The sequence below is a fragment of the Loxodonta africana genome, chromosome 16 (genome assembly GCF_030014295.1).
Source record: "Loxodonta africana isolate mLoxAfr1 chromosome 16, mLoxAfr1.hap2, whole genome shotgun sequence".
NCBI classification, from domain to species: domain Eukaryota; kingdom Metazoa; phylum Chordata; class Mammalia; order Proboscidea; family Elephantidae; genus Loxodonta; species Loxodonta africana.
In genome coordinates this window covers 31,414,100-31,438,694 of record NC_087357.1, presented here as the reverse complement: position 1 = coordinate 31,438,694, position 24,595 = coordinate 31,414,100, and the positions used below count along the sequence as shown (strand labels likewise).

Below are 24,595 nucleotides of genomic sequence, written 5' to 3'. Positions count from 1 at the left end.
CGGACCAGGCTGGGTGCCCGAGGGTCGTCGAGGCCTGGCTGGAGAGGATCGGAGACGGCGTCGCTGCCTTGCTTGAGGGGTCTGAAGGAATGTTGCCGTCAGGAGTAGAGGTGGTCCGGAGAAGGGCGCCCGTGCCCGGCGTTGATGGGATCTAAGGGGGCGTCGTTGTTTAGTTTACGGACATCTGTGACTGTTTTGATGTTAGGGAATTTCAGAGGCATAGTGCCAAGCGAATGAGGGGTCTTTGCGACGGCAGTTAGGCCATGTGGATTGGGGGCTGTGACTGGATAGTGGTGCCAGGCTGGGTCATGTGGGGCGCATTCGTGTCCCCCTGTGGGGCATGTCTCTGAGGCAGCGATTCCGTGTGTATGTCTGCGTGTTGGGGTGTATAACGGGAATTGAGCTGGACTGTGGGGGAGGGCGGCTGAGGATATTTATTTCAAGCTGGGCAGGGACAAGTTCTGAGGGCATCTTAGCTGCAATTTTTAATGGGTAAGGGATGGCGCCTTTAGTGGTGGTTGGAGGCAGGACTCTTGGAAGGCAGGTGGGATGAAGTAGACTGGGACCCCTCGGAAGGAAGGGCACAGAAGAGTTATAACAAGCTCTTGCTCTTAGGCTGGCCTCCCTGGGAGAGCAAGTCACTGATGCTGATCTGGGCCAGCTCAGAGCTTTTGAGCAAAGGGTGGTGCTGATGCCAATATGGGTAGCAAGTGGAGCACCCCAGCTTTTCTTGCTGGGTGGCTTGCTTTTTACCCAGGCAGAAGAGCTTGCTTGTGCTGACTCCAGTTCTGGCTGGCATTTCGAAACCCTAATGGGAGTGTTACTCCTGGTGCCAAGTTGGGTGGGGTGCAGTAGGGGGAATTACCCCTCCTTCCCTTGCATTTGGCAAGGCTTTACCATTCTATTTTCTTCACCTTCTGTTCCCTTCACTCCTTTTTCAGAAAGGCATGTACACGTACAGAGACAGAATCTATACAGTTTAGTGTTTGAACTTAGTGTTGTGACCAAGAGTAGGAGCAGAGTGCCAGCAAAAATACTTATCCTTTCCCTAGGAGTTTTTGGGCTGCCATGTCACATATGCATGCATCCTGTTTTGCCCATTAGTATTCTCTATTTTTTAATGAGTGAAATCTACATAATATTAACCATGTAAAGTATACAATTCAGTGGCCTTTATTACATTCAGAGTGTTGTACAACCACCAGCTCTAATTCCAGACATTTTCCCTACCTCCCCCCCACAAAAAAAAAAAAAAACACCCACACCCATTGAACAATTACTTTCCATTTCCACCTACCCACCCCAACAACCCCTGGCAACTACCTGTATGCTTTCTATCTCTGTGGATTTACCTATTGTGGGTATTTCATATAAACAACCCTATAGTCCATGACTTTGTCTTGGGCCTTTTCACGTAGCATGTTTTTGAAGTTCATCCACATTGTCGCATGTATCAGTACTTCATTTATGGCTGAATACTATTCCACTGTTTGTATTTACTGCAGTTTATCTGTTGAAGTATCCTCTGTTTTTTTCCTCAGGTTATAAGTATATTAGAAATATCATGCGGAAGAAAGAGAACTCATTTTTTGCCCCATGGATTCCTTTCCTGGGGCTGTGATCCTTCGGTTTTACGCTTTGTTGGGGTTCTTTGTTTTCTCAGTTAAAATCATAAACTGGAAGGAGAAATAAATTTTCTTGGTCTTTTAAAAAAGTTATAATCCTCAGGACTGGTAAAGTTAAGAACAAAGTATAGAATGATAATAATAAGCCAAACCAGTTGCCACTGAGTCATTTTTGACTCGTGGTGCCCTATGTGTGTCAGAGCAGAACTGCGCCAGAGAGTTTGCAATAGCTGATTTTTTGGAAGTAGGTCACCAGGTCTTTCCTCAGAGGTGCCTCTGAATAGACTCGAGCTGTTGCTCTTCCTTTGCATGTGTATTTCTGTAAATATCTCTTAAAGATGTTGGTTCCCAATAATCAATAAATAATATTGCTAGAAGGTTGGTTTAGGAATATGGCTTGGCTTTCCAAGGCAGCTCGGCCGGTGCCCTGGCCTGTGGACTGCAGCACCTGAAGGGAGAGCTGTGGTGGGGCTCAGAGTTGATGGTGGGAACCAGATTCACTTCTTCAGCAGGAGGAAGGATGGAAAATGGAGGTTCCTACCACATCATGGGAAACCCTGGTGGCATAGTGGTTAAGCGCTACGCCTGCTAACCAAAGGGTCGGCAGTTTGAATCTGCCAGGTGCTCCTTGGAAACTCTGGGGCAGTCCTACTCTGTCCTATAGGGTCGCTATGAGTCGGAATCGACTCGACGACACAGGGCGTGGTTTTTTTTTGGTACCAGATCATGTACGCCTGGGAGGTGGTAAGAGGATGTGGAAGGGGATCTTCAACGTCATGTCCTAATTGCAGCTTTGTCAGTCACAGGCTGCTTTCTTATCATTCCTCTGGCACTTCCAATTCTTGTTTTGGGGACAGGGTGGCTTTTGTACTTTGTTCCAATTGGATGGATACTAGCATCGACCAACAGCTATTACGTGGTTACAGTTCCTGCAGAGAAGGGACAGTTTTTGTAATGAGTAGCCTCCCTCTTCTGGCCCCCCACATATCCTCATCGCCCCTCCCTTGATCCCTCCGTCTACCTCCGCCCCCAGCCACACACCCATATCTGTTTCTTCAGGATGTACTAGATGTCTATGGTGAGATTTGCATTTTGAATTTTAACCTTTGGAATGGAAGTTACTATATAATTATTAACTCCAAATCTACCACAATTTAGTCAATTTTGCATTTCTTTTTTTGGCTTGTAGAAATCAGCAAGCAAAAAAAAAAAAAAAAATCCAGTGACCATTCCGGCATAGGACATACTTCAGGTACTCATTGCCCTTATTTCAACAAGTGGCTTCCAGCTGACTCTGGATTGAGGAGAGCTTGCTGTACTCATTCCAGTATCAAAAATGGTTTGAGTACCTCAGCACATTGTTTGCCTGAAGTGGTCTTATCCAGTGCAATCTTTGTTTTCAAATATGTTTAATACCAGAAATAGAAGACTTTAGGTGGCTTGTTTCCTCTGTTACCAGTTCCGCACTGAAGCAGCCATTTCTTGTCATCCAGGCCCAGGGAAGTTCACCAGCCTAGCTCACTCCTGTGATCAAGAACTTAGACTTAACTCTCCTGTAGGTTGCTGTGACTCACAGATGTGATTTCTTGAACTGATAAAGAATAGTCGAGTCTCCAAAAAGTAAGGCCTGAGCGTTTGTCTCTTGCACTTAAGTCAGGATCAAGGTACATCGAGTTTCTTTGGATTGTTGCTTAAATTTTACCATAAAATCTGACTATATTGTTTAAAATAAAGTCTTAGTAAACCAGAAAAAAAAAAGTTGCTATTGAGTGGGAGCAGAACCGTGCTCCATAGGGTTTTCAACAGCTGATACTTTGGAAGTAGATTGCCGGGCTTTTCTTCCAAGGTGCCTCTGGGTGGACTCAAACCTCCAACCTGTCAGCTAGCAGCTAAACGCATTAACAGTTTGCAGCACCCAGGGACTGAAGTTTTAGTAGAAATGTCTTTTTTCCATAAAGTGGCACAAATCTGTAGAGACACAGTCCTTACCTTTCTTCTGCCAAGCTTTAAACTTTGAGATGGATGGCGCCCCAATTCCTGCTGGTTTTTTTTTTTACCACACCGCTCAGTAGTATACGCTTTGCTGCCCCTCACCTTTACTCACTCCTGTTGCCCTGGTTTTCATCCCAGAAGCCCTATTCTATTCCCATCTCTTTTCTTTTTTTTTTAGTTGAACAGGCTGGGTTTATTACTTATTGCAGGGGGAGAGAACTCACACACCATTGGGAACTGAGGGACATCTCAGCAAGAGAATGAGAGAAGGGATTTATAGGATTTGAGTGTGTGTAAGGGGATTTTGGAAGAGGGTTTAAGGAAGTGAGGCTTTGTCCTGGCTTAGATGCTGTCTGGAAACAGTTCAATTTTATGGTTGAGTATCTTTTTTTTTTTTTTTTTTTAATTAATTTTGTCATTGTTGGTGAGGTATTCTTGTTTCTTATGAATGACATTTTCCTTGCAATCACCCTTATTCCTTCTTGTAGAATAGTGGTATGTGAGACTTTGGGATCTTAATCCCTTTTACCTCATTTTCTTAGTCTATTTCATGTCAGTGAGCATTTGTCTAAAATCAGTGCCTTCAGTTTATGCCAGTCCCTTCCAGTAGAATTGAGCAAACCTCTACTGAAATGTCCACTCTTTGTAGCAGGGTATTGCTAGGCCCTGGGAACCCTGGAATACGTAACAGAATTCCTATCCTCAGGTAACTGGCAGTCCTGTAGGGCACATTTGTACAGTTTTGTAATTAGTCCCTGGGTGGTGCAAACTTAATGCGTTCAGCTGCAAACTGACAGTTTGGAGGTTTGAGTCCACCCAGAGGTACCTTGGAAGAAAGGCCTGGCAGTCTACTTCCAAATTAAATGTAATTCAGGGGGATGAATACTGTAATGGAAGTGTAGATAAAGGGCATTAGGAACCATTGACTCTGTCATGGTGAGGCAGGCTGGGGATGTAGGGAAAGCTTTGTAGAGGAACAGGCATTTAGACTGAACTTTGATGTTTAAGGATGGGTAGGATATCTGTGGACCAGGAAGGAGGAAAATTTATCCTTGTGTGGAGAGTGAAAATGGAGGATGTGTTTGGAGGTGGTCCATAGTCTGTGGCTGAAGCGTTGGGTGTGGGTGTGTAGAGGAAAGACCAGTCACTAGAAAAGGACGTCATGTTTGGTAGAGGGTTGACAAAAATGAGGGAAATGCTTCGTGAGATGGATTGACACAATAGCATGGACAGTGGGCTCAAACATATCAAAGATCATGGAGATGGTGCAGGACTGGCAGCCTTTCATTGTGTTTATACATGAGGTTGCCATGAGTCAGCTCATACTTGATGGCAACTAACAACAGCAATATTCCCTTGTATGCATGTGCCACATTTTATTTATCTATTCATCAATTGATGGATATTTGCACCAGTTCCACTTTTTGGCTATTATGAATAATGCTATTAACATTGGTGTACAAGTTTTTGTGTGGCCATGTGTTTTCATTTCTCTTGGGTATATACCTAGCAGTGGAATTCCTGGGTTATATTATTATGGTGACTCTATGTTTAACCTTTTTAAGGAACTATCAAACTATTTTCCAAAGTGGCATGATATTTAATTTTAATTTAAATCAAATAGCTACATATGGCTAATGGCTACACATTGGACAATGCAGATCTAATAGCTTTCTAGCTGTAGGAGTAGGTTGCAGTCTAGCTGAGTGGTAGGGTCGTGGGCTCTGGGGTTAGACAACTAAATTCTAAACCTTCCTCTTTTGCTTGCTCTCCTTGAGCAAGTTATTTAACCTCTTTGTGCTTTGGTTTCCCTATCTGTAAAATGGTAATAATAGTACCATATAGGGTTATCATGAGGTTAAAAAACATAATATATACAAAGCTTAGAAACTGAGATCTGGGGAGTTTGAAAGTGACTTCCTCATTTCTGTTCTATATCTGAGATTAGGCTTGTCCCTGTGATCTTTTATCTACGTAGGTAACTTTTCCTGGTGAACCTGTATGGTTAGAGGAGTGGTTCTCACCCAGGGACATTTTTTGCTCCCCCCCCCGCCCCCCCCCGCCAGAAGACAGACATTTGCCTGTTATCTGGAGATGTTTTTGAGATGCTGTAGGCATCCAGTGAGGGGAGTCCAGGGATGCTGGTAAATTTCCTTCAATGCATAGGACAACCCCTCATAACACAGAATTGTCCAGCCCAAAATGTTAGTAGTGCTGAGGTTGAGAAGCCCTGGTTTAGTGGTACCTGCTGTCCCCTTACCAAAAACCATAAATCCAAACCTGTTGCCATCTAGTCGCTTTTGACTCATGGCGACTCCATGTGTTAGAGAGTAGACCTGCTCCACAGGGTTTTCTTGGCCGTAATTTTACGGAAGCAGATTGCTAGGTCTCTCTTCTTAGGTGCCACTGGGTGGGTTCCAACTGCCAGCCTTTAGGTAGTTAACGGAAACCTTTTACGTCACGCAGGGACCTATTCCCTTACCAGCTCCTGCTCATTAGCGTGGAGTTTGAAGTCAGCCTGCCTGTGAAGAGAGAACATAGTTCTGAAGTGTATGGAATCACCTCTGACAACACGTTTTAGGTGGGACAGTTTAAAGCTTGATACCCTGAATCTTGGTGATGCTAAGATTTGTTGAGATGTGTTACCAGTCAGCTGTGTTTCGTCAACCAACATCAAACATTTGGAAAACACATTTTTTAGTTGGTGGTTCAGTAAGCAGGTGATCCTCCCTTATTCACCCAGTCTTGAACTTTCTTTCCTCTTTCTTTGGTCTGCCCTTGTAGCTTCATTTTAAGAATGTGATTTGTTTTCCCCTCAGTGAAAGCCTCATGCCTAGTTACTTTCTCATCTCAGTGTCCTCCGTAGTCCTATAACCAATCTGAACTGAGTCACGTTCTTAGAACTTTTTCCCATTCCTATTCCAAGTCTTGGCTCCACTGTCATTTTTGTTTCATAAATGTTAGTTTGTTCTCATGCACACTTAGCCTGTGGAAACCGTTAGGTGTTCTCAGGTTCTACCACAAGTCAGGTGGAATGTTCTGGACCTCAGGGTGACTATGTCTAGAAGAGCGTCTTCTTTTTCAGACCCCCAGAATGCAGTTCATCAGTGGATATTTGGCACTAGCAGGCAACTGCTTATGGATGTTATGAATACTTTGGATGGCTTTGGATTAAAAATTCCAGTTGCCTATTGAATGCCTGACCATTCATGTCCCTGAGAGGGCCTCTTCCTTTCTTGCTTTAATTTGCTAGGATTAACGCTTGAGGGACCATCAGGATACAGGTGGTACAATGACGTGGGTTCATTCTTTGTCCCTATCACCCCAGTTGTGGGAACCACTGGGGCCACTGATTCCACTTTAACTGTGTAGCCACTGAGTGACAGAGAACAATGATGCTAGATCTCAGGGACATGTTTACTAGAAAACATACAACATCAGGCTGAGGTCTGACTTGTGGGCAACTCCGTTTTGGATCATCCTTTGCCATTCCACTAGGTAGAGCAAGGTCTGGCCAAAAAACTGCATACATTACAGAAAGCATAACAAGTACAAATAAATCCAGAACATTGGGACGTGGGAGGTCAGGAAAGCGGAAACAGATCTTATCCTCTTGAATTCTGTGACTTGTTGATACAATCCCGGGCTCTCCTAATGTGGGAAATAAAGTGGGTCATCCTCTCAGAGGTGTAGATCACCATCCTTGCCTGGACTGGGCTTTTGGGACACTCCTGCTCACTCAGTTACATTCCCATGGCTTTGATTTATTTACTCTTGATTTTCTTCTTTCCACAATGTCTTCTGTGGGAAAACAGATGAACTGTGTGTATCTTCTGTTCCTGGTACCATCATTGTAATCCTCACAGTGCCAAGGCTAAGTTTTGATTCAAGATTTCAGGTATCGTAAATAATTACTTGTTTTGGAAGAGGTAAAAATAAATGTAAGAAGTTGCAGTAATATTGTGGCTTTAGAAGGGTGGGTCCTAGGGTGAAGAATTATAAAAACATGTCTGTTTTGGTTTTTAAATATCAAGCAAGACGAATCTTATGTTGTAACACTATTATTACACATTCTTCCAGATCAGAGGCATGTGTTCATGGAGAAAATATTCATGTTTTTCAAAATTCTACATGCTGCTTTTTTTGTTCACCATTTCCTAATTTACCTTCCACGTCTAAAATTCCACCTGGCAGTTTCACTCCAGTGTATTAAAAACCAACCAAACACAGAAACAACCCCCCAGAAAACAGCTTAACAGCTTAGTCTATTGATTGAATGTAAATATTTTTCTCTCTTAGAAAAATATTTCATTTGGGAGAGGGAGTTAGTGTTTGGCTCTCTATACTGGCATGCTGGAGTACATATTGTAGCTCTTTGGAATTTGAATATAGGCTTGGAAGGTATTAGCTATTCATCCTGGGTACTTCGTTCTTTTTACGTGGGTCCGTTATCTTTAAATCTGCAAATTCCTTTGCCACAGTTGCCAGGAGAAGAGCAGAAAGATTGTACCAGTACGAGCTGGCACAAGGTTCCCTATGGCTGTCTCTTCATTTCCTCCTTAGAGCTGAGGGCTGCTTTTCTTTCAGCCTTAAGATATGTTTTACGTTTTTACATCTCTTTTTAATTACACAAAAATAACATGCTCATAACCGTGGTAAATAATACAGAAATCTAAAAACGAAAAATGAAAGTTCTGTGGTTTGGTGTGTATTTTTGGTGGTTTATTATTATTTTTTTTATACACACATACACACAGGAAATTATTAGTGCGCTGGAGTTATTTTCTTTCATTTGTTTTTAAAACAAAAATGGGATAATTTGTGTCATATTTTACAACGTGAGCTTTTTTTTTTTAATTCTGCTTTAGATGAAGGTTTACAGAGCAAATTAGTTTCTCATTAAACAATTAATACATCTATTGTTTTGTGACATTGATGTGTTGTAATGTGTCAACACTCTCCCCTTCTTGACCTTGGGTTCCCCATTGCCAGCTTTCCTGTCCTCTCCTGCCTTCTTGTCCTTGTCCCTGGGTTGGTGTGCCCATGTAGTCTTGTTTTGTTTTATGGGCTTGTCTAACTTTGGCTGAAGGGTGAACCTCAGGAGTGACTTCAGTACTGAGTTAAAAGGGTGTCCAGGAGCTATTCTCATGGGGTTTCTCCAGTCTTTGTCAGACCAGTAAGTCTGGCCTTGTTTTGTGAGTTATAATTTTGTTCACCATTTTTCTCCAGCTCTGTCTGGGACCTTCTATTGTGATTCCTGTCAGAGCAGTTGGTGGTGGTAGCTGGGCACCGTCTAGTTGTGCTGGACTTAGTCTGGTGCACTTTTTTTTTTTTAAACCTTAACAATACATTGTGGACTTCTTTCCATGTTTGAGTATCTATCTCTAATTTTCTTAAAATACCTCCCTGTGTGCTATTGCTTTATACCATAATTTATTTAACCACTTCTTCATAGATGGACTAATATTGTTTCCAAGTTTGTGCCATTTCACACTGCTAAGGTGAATATTGTACTTCTTTGTGCAGTTACGCTAGATTTCTAGGTGTGTGATTGGAGACTGTGGGGTTTTAGGGCATACAGATTTAACGTTTCCGTTTTCATCAGTAGGGTATGCAAGGGCTCCTTTCTCCCACACACATAAGCAACTTTTCTTCACCTACACCTTCTGCTTATCCTTGAAGATGTGCCTTCTGACACTTTGAACAAGGACACCTGGGGAATGTTTGGATTTACTTCCTTGAAAACCTTATAGTCTCAGTTTGCTTAGCTTCTAGTCTCCCTACTGTCTGCAAACCTGGTGCGCTCACCTAGGGCAGAGAGCCTGTGGCTGGAGGAGGGTACAAATGCCTCCTCATGTGCTAAGGGAAGTAGTTTGTTGTCCTTGGAAGGTGTTGGACAGGTGGCCTGGAGCTGTCGACTAATCACTGTATGGGACACAAGTCTAATTCTGAGACTGACCAACCAGTCTTCTGCAGGGGTCATTCCAGAATTAGGGGAACTTGGAAGTAGCAAAGCAAGCAGTTAGAAGTGCAGACTCTGCAGCCAGACTGCCTAAGTTGAATCCTAGTTTTACTCTGACTATCCGTATAATCTTGGGCCTAGTTAGTTAACTCAGTTTCTTGAGGAATAACCAAAACCAAACCCGTTGCCGTCAAGTCAACTCCGACTTACAGCGACCCTATAGCATAGAGCAGAACTGTCCCATATAGCACCTAGTTTATAGGATTATTATAAGGGTTAATTGAGTTAATACTTAATAAGCTCTTAGAACGGTGCCTGGCACATAGTAAATGTGTGGTAAATGGTAGCCTTCATCATTATCGTTATTGTCAGAACTTTGGGGAAGCGGCTTCCCTGTTTCCTGACTGACCCACGATCTGTTGCCAGTGGAGGATCTGAAGAATATATTTTGATTAATTCCTAGTCCAAAAGACATATGTATCACGTTCCGTATCATCGCTTTGGCCATCAGATGAGAGGTGTTTTTCCAGCAATTGTTTTCAAATAATAAAGTACGAAATGGTTTATTCTTAGAGTGGATGTATTAGAATATGCACTGTTACTCTTGTTTGCCCATCTTGTGCTCACTTGCATGAGGCAAAGAGTGGTGGCATTACCACCGATAAGGAAGTGCGCCATTGTCTCAGGTGTGGGAGTGTTCGGCGTCCATTCTGACCACAGTGCTAACCACAGTCACATCTGTCTGCTCTCAGCACACTATGTACCATACTGAGGTATGGGGGCTCCCTGGAGCTTGGCTCCTGCCCCCATGCTCCATTTGGCACTTCCTGTTCTGAGGTGAGAATGATTTCTGAGGTTTTTTTTTTTTTTAATAACAGCTTTATTGAGGTATAATTCACATACCATAAGACTAATCATTTTAAAGGGCACAATTCAGTGGTTTTTAGTGTATTCACGAGGTTGTACAGCCATCAGAAATTTACCTAAGTCCAGAACATTTTCATTACCCCCAAAAGAAATCCTGTACCCTTTAGCCGTCACTCTGCATTTCCTCCTTCACCCAAGTCCCTGGCATCTGCTAATCTACTTTCTGTCTGTACGAATTTGCCTATTCTGGACATTTCATATAAATAGAGTTATACACTAGGTGGTCCTACGTGACTGGCTTCTTTCACTCAGTATAATGTTTTCAGGGTTCATCCGTGTAGCATGTATTAGTACTTCATTTGTTTTTATGGCTGAGTATTCCATTGTATGGATGTACCACGTTTTATCTGTTCATCAGTTGATGGATATTTGACCTGGTTCCACTTCTTAAGCTATTATGAATAATACCACTGTGAACATTGGCATACAAGTTTTTATGTGGACTTAACGTTTTTACATTTTTGAGTGTATACCTAGCAGTGGAATTGCTGGGTCATGTTATGTATGGTATCTCAATGTTTAACCTCTAGAGGAACTGTTAAACTGTTTTGCAAAGTGGCTACACCATTTTACATTCCCACCAGTATTGTATGAGGGTTTTAATTTTTCACATCTTCACCAACACTTGTTATTGTCTGTCTTTTTAATTTCAGCCATCCCTAAGGGATGTTAAATAGTATCTCATTGAGGTTTTGATTTGTATTTCTCTAATGACTAACGGGAAACTCTGGTGGCATAGTAGTTAAGTGCTACAGCTGCTAACCAAAAGGTCATCAGTTTGAATCCACCAGGTGCTCCTTGGAAACTCTATGGGGCAGTTCTACTCTGTCCTATAGGGTTGCTATGAGTCAGAATCAGCGCGACGGCAATGAGTTTTAATGACTAATGATACTGAACATCTTTTCATGTGTCTATTGGCCATTTGTATAACTTCTTTGGAGAAGTATCTATTTAATCCTTTGCCCATTTTTTAATGGGGTTATTTGTCTTTTTATTGTTGAGCTATAAGAGTTCTTTACATATCCTGAATATAAGTCCCTTATTAGATACGTGATTTACAAGTATTTTCTCCCATTCTGTAGATTTTTTTTCACTTTCTTGATGGCATCCTTTGAGGCACAAACATATTTAATTTTGATGAAGTCCAATTTATCTTTTTTTTTTGTCTTTTGTTGCTTGTGCTTTCGGTGTTTCTTAGTTCTTTTAAGGGCTCTTAAAGCTTAATATTATGTTAAGTCAAGAATGAACATTATTTAGGATAAGAATCCTTTTAACTTTTTTATTATGTGAAATTTAAACATATAGAAAAATAAAGAGAATGATATAATGAAACCCCATTACGCATCACCCAATTCAGCAGTATATTGACTCATGGCCAACCTTGTTTCAAATCTATAACCACACTCAACTCCATTCATCTCTAGTGACACTATTCTGCAGGAAGTTCCAGACTTCGTATCATGTCAGCCATAAATACTGAAGTTTGAATCTCTAAAAGATGATTCTGTCCCTCAGTAGAATCACCATACCATATCACACCTTACAAAATTGACAGTTCCTTAATGTTATAAAATAAGATCTTTTATGTGAGAGATCCAGGGGATGGACCCTCAAAACTGTTGCCCTGAGGTAATCTTTAAATGTTAAACCAAAAATAATGCCCTGAAGTCGTCTAATGCAACAACAGTTTAGCTTAACTAGTAAAGAATGCCTGCCTTGAGCATTACGCTCTTTTAAGAACCATCTACACACATAGGATCAAACTGACAACAACAACTCAAAAGATTAGATAGGAAACTTAGGGGGCAGTGAGTTTATATTAATGGAGGAAGAACAGTTCAGAAAAGGGGGTGAGAATGGTTGCACAACTTGAATGTAATCAGTGTCACTGAGTTGTTCATGTAGAAACTATTGAAATGCTGTATATTTTGCTGTGTATATTCTCAACAACAAAAGGATCCAGGGGTGAAATACTCTTAGAAAATGCAGCTAATTATCACTGTCTTCAGTAACTAACCCTCACTAAAATTTCCACTATTAAAAAAAAAAGAAGTTAGCCCCAACAAAATCCCTCAATTTTATGAGTGTCAAAAGCGTCCTTCCAACCCCAGTTTTCTTGTTTTTACTTGAACGGGTCAAGTGGTGAAGTTTTAATTACGTCAAACATTTTTTTTCCTCAGAACTTCCTTTGCCATTTTGTTTCACACACATATGCATTCCCAACCTCTGCCCAGTGTGTAAAGTGAAAGATTAACTTATGACTTTTGCCCTCAATTTCCAGTGTAGAGTGAATTTTTGGAAAAATCCTACTCTTATCTGAGATTGCACAAATGTTGGGAAAACGAAGAGACCCCGTCAGCATATTTTCCCCTTTTTCATCTCTCCGGGGGCGTAAGCCGTGTGTCCGTGTTCACTGCTTGGCTGACTATGCCTGTCCTTAAGGTACAGTATTGGTGATGCCGTAGCAGATGAGCAATGCTGCTGAGGGAGAAGTGAAACGTAGAATTTAGAGTCTGAAAGACACCGTAGAGGTAACGATGCTGTGAACAGGCGTTCAGTAAGAAAGGAGTCTGTGCTACTTGAAGGTGCAGCAGATTTGCGGTGGCGCAGGCTTCTTAACCATGGGAGCCTTCAGAGGCTATGGAGTGCATGCGTTGTGAATCCCCAAAAGAGACACTAGATTTCTTTGACCACATGGGCCTTTTTTCACAGAAATGAAGCAGTCTCAGGGCAGTGCCAATAGAAGAAATAGAAGGCTCAGAGAGGTTAAACAGTTGGCCCAAGGTAGTAGTAGATCAGGTGGTAGCATCTAGGTCTAGCATGCCGAGCCCTAATAGAGTCTAATTTAAAGGAAATTCTCCCCCTGGACATCGTTTACTAGGATTCCATGGGAATCCTTTTAGTCAGAAAGCCTAGGTTTAGTCTTTGGTCATTTTATGTTTTTTGGCCTTCAGTGTGCTGGCTGGCAAGTGGGGATAGTGATACTGGTCTAGCCATATCACCAGCTGGAACAACCAGGGTGGATGTGAAAGAAGTTTGTAAACCTTGAGTGCTGTGCAGGGATGATGATTTATAACTGGGTCTCTCGCTCTTTAGCTCTACTTTGCAATATTGAGCAGAACTGCCCAGCTCTTGGATCTTGAGCAAAGCAAAAGACCTTGGAGAACCTTTCTTAGATTGTATAAAGGAAGAACAGTGGATACAGGTGCAAAGATAGTGGCACCTGCTATTTTTTTTTTTCTGGGTGTGACAGTGGCTGGTGCTGCCTTTTCTTGTTACTGTGATGGGGGGATGCTTTCTCAAAGGCACTTTTAGCTTTTTTCCCCTACACTTTAGACACAGTAGCTTCTCTCTGCCCACTTGTTTTGCTCTAGTGCTTTCCTCTCGATTGGACCCCGGCCCAATGTATTTGTTTGTTTTAACAATATTTTATTTTATTTCTGGTGAAAATACACATAGGAAAATCCATTCCCGTTCAGCAGTGTCTACACATAACGATCAGTGACATTGATTACATTTTTCACATTGTGTCAATGCTCTTGTTTATTTCTGTTCTAATTGTTTCACTCCCATTGACTTAAACTCCCTGCTCCTCAACTTTCTCCTCTATGCTTTAGAATAGGTGTTGTCCATTTGGCCTTAAGGAGCCCTGGTGGCGCAATGGTTAAGTGCTCTGCTGTTAACTGGAAGGTTGGAGGCTCGAACCCACCAGTTGCTCTACATGAGAAAACACCTGACCATCTGCTCCTGTAAAGATTAGTACAGCCTAGGAAACTCTCTAGGGCAGTTCTGCTCTGTCCTGTAGTGTTGTTATGTGTTGAAGTTGACTTGACAGCTGCACAACAACGTTTGGTCTTATATAGTTTTTTAAAAGAACATAATACTCAAGGGTGACAGTCTTTACTCAAGATGTTTTTGAAGCAGGTTTACGTACTGCTGTCGTCCTGTTTGCCTCACTCTTTGTGGCCTGGGAGTACCGGGTTCAGGCTGTGGTCTGTGGTTAAGCATTATGTGATGAAACCGCCTGCATCTTTTGCATCTGGTATGACACCCTCTCCAGTCCTTTAGTCATCGTGTCACTTGGGGTATGGATGTGTGTGTTCCAGAAGTTCCCCCACTCCCTAGAACTCATGGGAGGTATAAAGTATCTTAATGTTTTCTTCTGGTGTTCTCAACCATGAAATCTTAGACCTAGGGTAGATTTGGTTACCAAATAGCCTAAAGAGGGAGGAGGCAATATTCGATTTACATAAGATCCAGGAAATGAGGGAAGGCATGGTGCCATGGGCTGTGTTTCCAGCTAGACCTTATGAAGTTTCACAGTTCTTCATCCAGAAAAAGTCAACTTCCAGGTGTTGGCTAATGGTGTGATCCGTTGAATGGAAGACAGACCCAGGAGCAGCTTCATCCTATTCCCCATAATAGGAAGATTACTGTAGGGGTTAGGTTATGTCCCCAGTCGACCTTGAGGAAGGGGATTTTGCTTTTGAGATGATTCAAGTGCCTTAAATTCCTCAGCTGAAAAATTAGAAATGTATAGATAAGACACACAGGAAGTTTCCCAATCTCTGCATCAAGCCTTCTGAGCTCGGGGTAATATTCAGGTGCTCTCCTGATGTCCCTTAGCTATTTGTCAGGTTTCTGTGGTCAGGAAAATGTCACCAGCACTAATGTGTCACTATCTTTTTAGTATCAAGTCTTCATCTCTTCATCCATGTAACAGTTTTTCTTGAGGGCCTGCTTTGTGCGAGGCATTGTTTGGTACTGTGAGGGACACAGAAGTGAGAGTTATGGATCTCGTTTATACTTGAGGTGAGGACATAGGCCTGAGAATAAGTAACTAAAACATAAGGTATGAAGTAAGTCTTTGCCAAGGTTCTGAGCACATAGGAAGAGTGAGTGGATTTTCCTGCAGAATCACAACCAAGACGATCTCTGTCTAGATAGCTCAGGTGACTGATGATCAGCTTACACCCAGAAGACTGGGAGCTGCTTTCAGGGGTTCAGAGTTGTCGTTAGTTGCTGTCAAGTCGGCCCCCAATGCGTGGTAACTCCACCTGCAGCGAAGGAAATCCTGCCTTGCTGTGCGCTTTCCCAGTGATCGATTGCTAATCAGACCATTGTGATCCATAGAGTTTTCACTGACTGATTTTTGGAAGTAGACTGCCAGGCCTTTCTTCCTAGTCTGCCTTGGTCTGGAAGCGCCGCTGAAGCCTAGTCAGCATTACAGCAACATGCAAGCTGGGTGGTGGCTGTGCATGAGGTGCATTAGTCAGGAATCACACCTGGTCTCCTGCATGGAAGGTGAGAGTTCTACTGCTGAACCACCAACATCAGAGCTGAGGTTCCTTTGATAAAACAGCCTTAACGTTAGCTCTTTCCTTGGGTCAGCCACCATCGTACCTACATTCCATATTCTCTTTATCTTGCCCGAAATTTGAATATAAGTGAAAAATGAAATCAGTTTGGGTGGAGACCTTGAAGCCTCATTTTTCTTAGTGGGGTTCCCTTTCCCAAGTTACATCTGGGTGTGTACCATGTAGTTGTTGTGACTTTCTGTTCATACTCTGATTTAGAGAGCAATTCAAGGGGGGGACATGAAATGTGTCTGGAGACAGCTCTGAGCTGTAGCTTGCTGGTTTTCATGTAATTCTTGGCTAATTGCCAGTTTGGTTTGGGTTGAACTGTTTCCAGGGTAGGAAAAGTGACCGTAGCATTTTGGTACAAAAGATAAACAAGGCTGCTGTTGTACTTGATGGAGCTAAAGTTGCAGATGGTGAGAGCCCATTAACCATCGGTGACAGCCGCTGTCAGGGGTGAGCTTCACAGGCCCCTGGACTCTCTGGGGATGGCAATAAAAACTGGCCCATGAAGGTAATAAATATTTGTGGAGTGATTGATTGTCAACAACAAAAGGATTTTCATGGGGGCTGGAGAGGCAAGAAAGGCAGAAACCTTGGAAAGCCCCTGGATGAGGGAAGCTATTGTGAACTGGGTTCAGCTTCTGCTACTTTAATTTCTCCCTTTTTAAAAGACTAGAGACTCTGGGTGATACAAATAGTTAACATGCTCTTCTGCTAACCAAAAGATTGGAGGCTCGAGTCCACTCAGAGACACCTCAGAAGAAAGGCTGGTGACCTACTTCCAAAAAATCAGCCATTGAAGACCCTATGGAGTACAGTTCTACTCTGACGTGGGTCACCATGAGTCAGAATCAACTCGATGGCAACTGGTTTATTTAAAAGACTGAGGCTGTGCCCTTGACATGGGTACTTCTCTCCACCTTTCCTCAGCACCCCCTTTCCCCCACAGTGGAACAAAATCAACTCCAGAGTTATCACATTTTAGCCCTGAATAGAATCAAATAAGCAAAAACAGGCACATAAGACACTTAGTGAAACAGGAATATCCGTTCTTGATACTTGTGGGGCTACTGCAGTAAAAGCGTGCTCGTCCAACAAGTGCTTGGTAAGTACACATGAGTGTAGGGCTTCCACATTTTAGCTCCAGCCGATCTTTTCCTTTCCTTCTGCCCCTCTTGGTTCCATGCTTTCGTCCATGCTGGGGCCTGCCCCACCCAAATCTTGCATGCTGTTTTAATACTCATCTCTCGATAAAACTTTCTTGGCCATTCTTTCTCTCATCAGACTCCCCCTTCTTTGAGCCTTTCATGTACCAGTACCTACTGTTTCTCCTCCTCTTCCACATTTATTATAGAGCACCTTGTTTATTTCTGTATTTGCTTGCATTTTTCCCCAAAACTGGGTAATTAACTCCTCCAGGGCAAGCCAACTACTACATTTTTGTCATCTCCAGGGTACATCTTGGGTGGATGGCTGAGACTGTGAATATCAGGTCACAAATGAGAAGGGAATGGCAATTATAATTAACATCGAAATATTATCTCCATGTGTGTTCAAGGTGTTTTGGAGCCACCCAGGCCCAGTTAAGAAGCCGTGTGGCACAAAGGTTAAGCACTTGGCTGCTAACTGAAAGGATGGCAGTTCAAACCTACCCAGGTACTCCACGGGAGAAGGACCTGGCGATCTGCTCCTGTAAAGATTATAGCCAAGAAAACCCTATGGGGCAGTTCTACTCTGTCACATGGGGTTGCTATGAGTCAGAATTAACTCAAAGGCACCTACAACAACAGGCCTGGTTGAATTGCCGGCCCCACTGCCTGCCAGGTGTGTGTCGTTCACTGAAGCTCGTTTTTCATCTGTAAAATAGGAGGTATCAACATATGTCCTAGTCTTCCCTCTGTGAAATGTATCATTTGATGTTTGGCAAGTGATTAAATGCTTTAGTTCAGGGCTGTTTGCCCAGCTATCTTCCTTGGAAGACTCAGTGATAAGAAAGCAACCACGGATTTTTATGGATACATTGTAGAAGAAAGAAGCCCTGTGACTTGTATTGCTTTGTGTCCTGCCCAGAAGCAGGGAGAGGAGCCTGTTTTCCTGCTTAGGTAGACCTGTCACATGCCTGCATTTGTCTAGCCCCAGGACACAGATAAGCCAGCATTCTTGGTTTCTGACAACTGAGCAATCGTTAGCATCAGATGCCTTTCAACTTGGCAAAGTTCTGCAAATCATCATCTGGGTTTGGAAGTCTTCCCATGGCATTCCCCAAAATAATTATTCTTGGATCCTTTTATTGATGCCCAGCCTCGTGTTCCTGACACGAGGACGTCTCAGTTTGTCTTTATTGTCGCATACACATTGGTTTGGGGATCGAATTAGTATTCCCTTTTTTTTCTGGAGTCAGAACTCTAATGCATTTAATTAAATTGAAATACATTTGTGCCCAGACCCGAGAAAGGTCTCTTACTCAGATATTCTGTCTGCCTATCAGCCTCTACTCAAAACTCCTGGAAGTAAAATGGCCCAGGTAGCTCCTACCCTAGGAGCCTGGCAGTTGCTGACCTGTTCTGAGAAGGCCCTCTTTATTCAGATCTCTTGATTGTGTAATTAGATACCCCTGCCCGTCAGCTCTGGTCTCCTTGGGCCTCAGTCAGCCTGATGACATGGGTGGGTGTGGGAACAGTTCACCAGGTGCCTGAGATCAAGGTATGGAAAGATCTGTTCTCCTTGTTCCTTGTGTGCAGGGAACAGATGAGGACTTTTGGGCTTTCCCAGTCATTTACCTCACAGAACTCTGTCCTCTGAAGTGGGTCAAAACCGGAGTCCTGGGGCCAAAGGGCCCTGACTCCACACTCTAGGACACCACCATCAGGTCAAGTGTAAGTGGCAAAGTTCTTTTAAACAGGATTCTGAAGCACTGACCAGGGACATGTATGTCTGTTCAATATTCAGCTGACCCTCAATTGTTTTTTGATGTTTGTTTTTCCCCTCTTATAACTTCTGGTCTGATATCCTGACCAGAAGGAATCCCTGGGTGATGCAAATGGTTAACACGCTCAGCTGCTAAGCCAAAGGTTGGAGGTTTGAGTCCACACAGAGGCACGTCGAAAGATAATCTCTAGACCTTGGTGACCTACTTCCAAAAAATCAGCCAGTGAAAATCCTATAGAGCAGAGTTGTACTCTGATATAAGTTGGATCAACTTGACAGCAACTGTGTTTTTTTGGTATTACATTAAAAGCCTTCGGAGCCAGAGACTTCTTTCAAATCCTTCTCTCCCATCCATAGCTCTGTGACCCTAGACACATTGCATAACCTCCATAAGCCTCAACTTCTGCAACAGAAAATAGTGACAGTTATGCCTACACCATAGAATTGTTGTACCATTAAATGAGATGCTGATTATATGGAGTTTCTAGCTCAGTCTGGCTCATTATTAGTGCTGAACAGGTATCTGTCTCCCGGACTCCCATCCCAGAATGTAATGACTATAAATGCATAGACTGCCTAGGAAAATGTTGCCAAAAGATACTTAAATAAATTAACTAGAGTGAAAGAATGTGAATTCCACTCTAGCCATGAACATATATGCTGTTGTAGTCTGTCTTCTTAAATAATAAGTTAATCAGAACCCAAAGGGTGATATTTTCAGCATTACCATCTTAGGGGGTGCTCTGAATTTGGGAGAAGGGGGCTAGGTCAGTGGAAGGATGTCTCAGACACTGTTTGGGACCATAAACAGTTGTTAATCTGTAACATTTTGGTAACATAATCCTGCTTGATTCTAGTGTAGTATGATGCTTCCTTTTTTTTTTAATTGGTGAATTCAGCATTGAATTTAATTCTACATTGGCAGGCAGGTGGCTAAAATTATCTGAAGAAGAATTTGATCTCTCTCCGGCCCCCAGTATGTGAGCATGGGTCACTTAACATAAGAACCCCTTTTTCAGGCTTTCAGAAATTGCTAACAATCGCTTTGCCTCTGAAATCCCGAAACTACATTTGTTACTAGGTTGTGGTAACATATGCAGGGCATGACAAAGGTGAACTCACTTTCCTGGGAATGAGATGTGGTTTTTGTTTGCCACCTCAGCCTCCTTTTCTCCTCCCTCCCCACCTGTCTTAGTCATCTAGTGCTGCTGTAACAGAAATACCACAAGTGGATGGCTTTAACAAAGAGAGACTGGTTTTCTCACAGTCTGAGAGGGTAGAAGTCCAAATTCAGGGCACCAGCTCCAGGGAAAGGCGTTCTCTCTGTGTTGGCTCTGGAGGAAGGTCCTTGTCATCAATCTTCCCCTGGACTAGGAGCTTCTCTGAGAAGGAACCCTGGGTCCAAAGCATCTGCTCTGCCCCTGCTGCTTTCTTGGTGAGATGAGGTTACTCTCTGCTTGCTTCCCTTTCACCTCTTGTAAGATAAAAGGTGGTACAGGCCACACTCCAGGCAAACTCCCCTTACATTGGATCAGGGATGTGACCTTAGTAAGGGTGTTAAAATCCCACCCTAATCATAAAATTGCAATCACAAAATGGAGGACAACCACACAATATGGGAAATCATGGACTAACTTAAGTTGACAGATTTTGGGGGGGACACAGTTCAGTCCATGACAACACCAAATCTCAGTGCTCAGTGGACATTAGTTAGCAAGGGGAAGTAGGTTAGTGAGAAAGAAGTCATTATCAGCAAGTGCTTTTCGAGAGTATATGATATGATGCTAGCTGTGATGGAGTCCTCACACTTTGAGTTAGGTGCTGCCTTGCATGCAGGAATTTATAATCTTGTAAGAAGATAAAGCAGACAAATGCTGATTAGAAACACTGTTTTGGGTGGTGTTGTTAGGTGCTGTTGAGTTGATTTTGACTCATAGGGACCCCATGACCCCATGTGACAAGAGTAGAACCGCCTCATAGGGTTTCCTAGACTTTATAGGAGCAGATTGCCAGGCCTTTCTCCCATGGAGCCACTAGGTGGGTTCAAACCCTCAGCCTTTTGGTTAGCAGCTGAACACTTAACCGTTGCACCACCAGGGCTCCTTGAGTGAAAAAAAGCAAACCCATTGCTAGCTGTCCAGTCAATTCAGACTGATAGTGACCCTGTAGGACAGAGTAGAACTGCCCCATAGGGTTTCCAAGGAGCAGCTGGTGGATTCAAACTGCCAACCTTTTGGATAGCAGCCAAGGTCTTTAAACCATCGCATCACCAGGGCTGCACAACAGGATGATTCGTTAGAGGGAAATCAGAAGGTTTATAATGCAATTTTGATAATTTAGTTTCAACTTTTACCAGTTTTTTTCCCCTAATAATTTTGTTGCAGTCCCCACTTCTTAAGAGATCATTGCTGGTAAATGTTTATAAAAGTGGAACATTCCCATAACCCATCAGAGCAAGGGCTTTGGGTATTTTGGTCATGATGCTATCCCCAATGCCTAGAACAGTGCCTGGGACACTGTAGGGGTTTCATAGGTGAGGAATGAATGAATGAATGCGTGTTTAGGCCATGACACTCTCCAGAGAACTGCAGGTGCCAGGCAGTGCTGTTTGGTAGGTTTAGACCAGAGTTGCCCATGTGGGCTGGAAAGAGAGGGCCTAAGGATGCTCTTTGCTGCCAGTTTGAGTCTCACAGTTAATAATGCTGCATGTGCTTTGTGATGGCCAGTGGTTGCCAGGGAGCCAGGGAAATGACAGGAGGGGAAAGCCCCTCATTACTCTTCCCTGGGCATCTGTGCCTTGGTGTCCAGATCTGCCTGGGTGACATTTTGGCCTATTTGTGGGGGCGGTAGCAAGGTGTGCGATAGGTGATGTGGCCATGTCTTGAGAGTACATTTTTGCTGAAGAATGCTTGCCCGTCCCCAAACACCTGCAGCAGCAGAAGCCACTGCTCTGTGCACGTCACCCCTCTTCTCCAGCATAGCATTGAGGCCGTGAGCCTCGAGGAAATGGCTCAGCTGCCTTGGCACATTCATTTCCTTGTAAGGAAAGTCAGTGTGACCTTGACCGTCAGTGGGGGACCTGCAGCAAGCACATTGTGTCTGGCTGGGTTTACTTATGATTGGAAAGTACTTTTGGTAACTCACAGTGCTGTAAATGCTGTGCACTGTTAATTTATTGCCCTAGATGGACATTATGGGCACTAATTTGCAAGAATCATTTCTTACTTACCTGGGTCATGCCCAGCACAGTGCCACTCCCATGGAGTCCTTTGATAAATACCATAGAAGGAAAATTGTTGCAGAAAATAAATTGGGGATACATTATTGTCTCTGAGTTGTAGAAAAAGATAACTAATTAATTTGCAGCCTAAGAAAATATTAGAAAGTCACTCTGGATTTATAAAGTACCTCTGAAGATCGAGCTCCCAAGAGCCATTTCTGCAAATACAAATCCAAACATGGACCTTTTGTCCTTTGCTAGTGTTATCTTTGGTGGAGCATTCAGGCCTGGGGAGGGCTGCTGTGACCTGCGGTTAAGCGAGGGTGGCCAGAGGAGAGCTGGCTTCCACAATTGACTAGGAATAGTCAGATGAGGATGCCAGCCCCAAGACCTTGGCCTCTGGTGCAAAGCTTGCTGTGGAGAACCATTTTCATCATATGCTGAACTTGGAGAAGAAAGCACAACCAACCTTAAGGCGGTGAACTTCTCAGAAGCAAGGCCCATTACTGTCGAGTCCATTCCGAATCATATCAATCCTGTAAGACAGAGTAGAACTGCCCCATAGGGTTTCCAAGGCTGTATATCCTTACAGAAGCAGACTGCCACATCTTTCTCCTGTGGAGTGGCTGGTGGGTTCGAACCACCATCCTTTCAGTTAGCAGCTGAGCGCTTTAACCAGTGCACCTCCAGGGCTCCTTCAGAAGCAAGAGTTGGTTTAAATATAGATGATCTGCTTTACTGGCAACTTGGAGGCAGTGGTGGGACTTGTTGTACCCTTTGTAAGACAAGTGAGGAAAGATGTTGGCACCTGTACATGCGCAGTGTGTTTATGAAATACAAACTCTCCTGTGGAAGCAAGGGCTCATGAGGTCAGCGTACAAGGTAGCACGTCCTACCTTCACTGGGGGAAAGGTGCCTCTCCAGGTCTTCTCTGCGAATTGCCCTGATCCCTAGAGAAAGGTGGGATAGCCAGGCCGAATGAACTGTTATTTATTGAGCACTGACTGGCACATTTTCCTCAAGGGGGTAGAAAAGTTTTCGTGCAAATGACAGTTACTGGACTTGATTTTCTTTCCCAAGGAGGAGAAACAATACCTCAGAATCTGGAGAGTCCAGTCTTAAAAGAAACGGAAGCTCTTTTCAGCCCTAGAGACTTGATTTATGTACCTGCCAGCTTGCTAAGAGCTGAGGGGAGCCCGTGGTAGCGCATAGCAGCCCCTGCCCTTCTGCCCTCGCAGGCTAGAGCTCCGGTGGGCCCAGGGCTGGCAGTGTGAGTTTGCCGCACATCCTCCTCAGTACTCCGCGGCAGCTGTCTGAAGTTTTTTCTGCTGTGCCTGAAACTGATGTCATTTCCCCCTTGGCAAACAGCTTCTTCGGCTCTGCTGCGTCTGAGATATGTCACGAGAAGGTGGGGGTGGGTCAGAGCCAGGCGGGGGGGAGTAGTGAGGAGAGCAGGAGGGCCAGTGCCTGCTTGGTCCCAGGACTCTGTTTACTTTCTCGTCTTTGCAAAGGAAGGCCGGTTAGCAGGAACTGCTGAGCACACCAGCCTCCTGCCTGGCGAAATGCTCATTAGCTGACCTTAACTTTTTAAGGCCCTTTGTTCCAAACGTTAGTGTGGCGATGCTCTTGCAGGATGCCTTTCCTTTTGGGTCTTAGACAGGTAATTCATGGAACGTGTTCTTTGTGGATTGGGCTCTGGGTTCGGGAAGGGAAGAGGGTGGGAGCTTGTTTATGGTACTGCTACTTTGGGTGGAGGGGGTCTTTATGAGAATATCTCTCAGTTTTAACAGGCCAGCTCCCACACAGAAATTTCCAGTCTTCCCTTCTTGTTTGCCAGTTGCTCCTTACTTTCAGAGCCACCATATTCTTAATACCCCCATGTCTGTGATGTCTCTCTGGGGCTGTCTGACTCTAATTTTCTATTAGACACTGTAACACCGTTTCTGAAGCTTTTGTGGAGGAAACAACTGGGGTGGGGCAGTGAGGGTGAAAGGGGGAAAGACTTAAATGGGGTTCTTAATTAAAACCCCTTTTATTCCTTCTCCTCCATTTTGATTTGGCTAGTAGGCAGAGCTCTCGTCACAACCTTCTGATTCTGAAGGGATTTTTTTTGGGGGGGGTCCTCTCTTTTAGAAGGGAAGGACTCCCAAAGGTTTTCTTTTCAAGCATGTGGTTGGGGCCCTGTGGCTGAGAGATCTCGTGGGTGCTTCAGGGAATGGGGTGTGGGATTGACCACATTTTGGCCTCCCTGACCAATTTTTCAAAGCAAACAGACCCCTGTAACAGAGACTTGATTACTTTGTGAGCTGCTGTTTGAACTAGGAGCACTAAATTATAGCCGGTAACCTAGTGTGGAATGAGAAAACGGTAGCAACCGACCAACTGCTGTCTGCTGAGAACACAGCTGTTGCCAACTATTTGTTCCAGGACTTCTGAGGGGTGGACACCCCCACCCCCTCTTCAGTCTGAGAGGCATGTCTGTATAGGAATGTGTAACTGTAACCAGCAGGCTGAGCTGTAAGAGGGGTGGGGACAGACACAAACACACACACACCCTCTGCTGCCAGGTCCTGGGTGA

General features: G+C 43.7%; 1 protein-coding gene across 2 annotated transcripts in view; it reads left to right on the top strand.

Moving 5' to 3' along the window:
* Positions 1–24,595, top strand: part of WBP1L (WW domain binding protein 1 like) — a 64,556-nt gene that overhangs the window by 226 nt on the left and 39,735 nt on the right. Inside the window, exon 1 of one of the 2 annotated variants that reach the window (XM_010589021.3) lies at positions 1–23,677. The exons of the other annotated variant lie outside the window; for it this stretch is intronic. Coding sequence (XP_010587323.1) covers positions 23,651–23,677 — 27 coding nt within the window. The 5' untranslated portion in view covers positions 1–23,650. The remainder of the gene's footprint in view (positions 23,678–24,595) is intronic. 2 annotated transcript variants of the gene reach the window in all.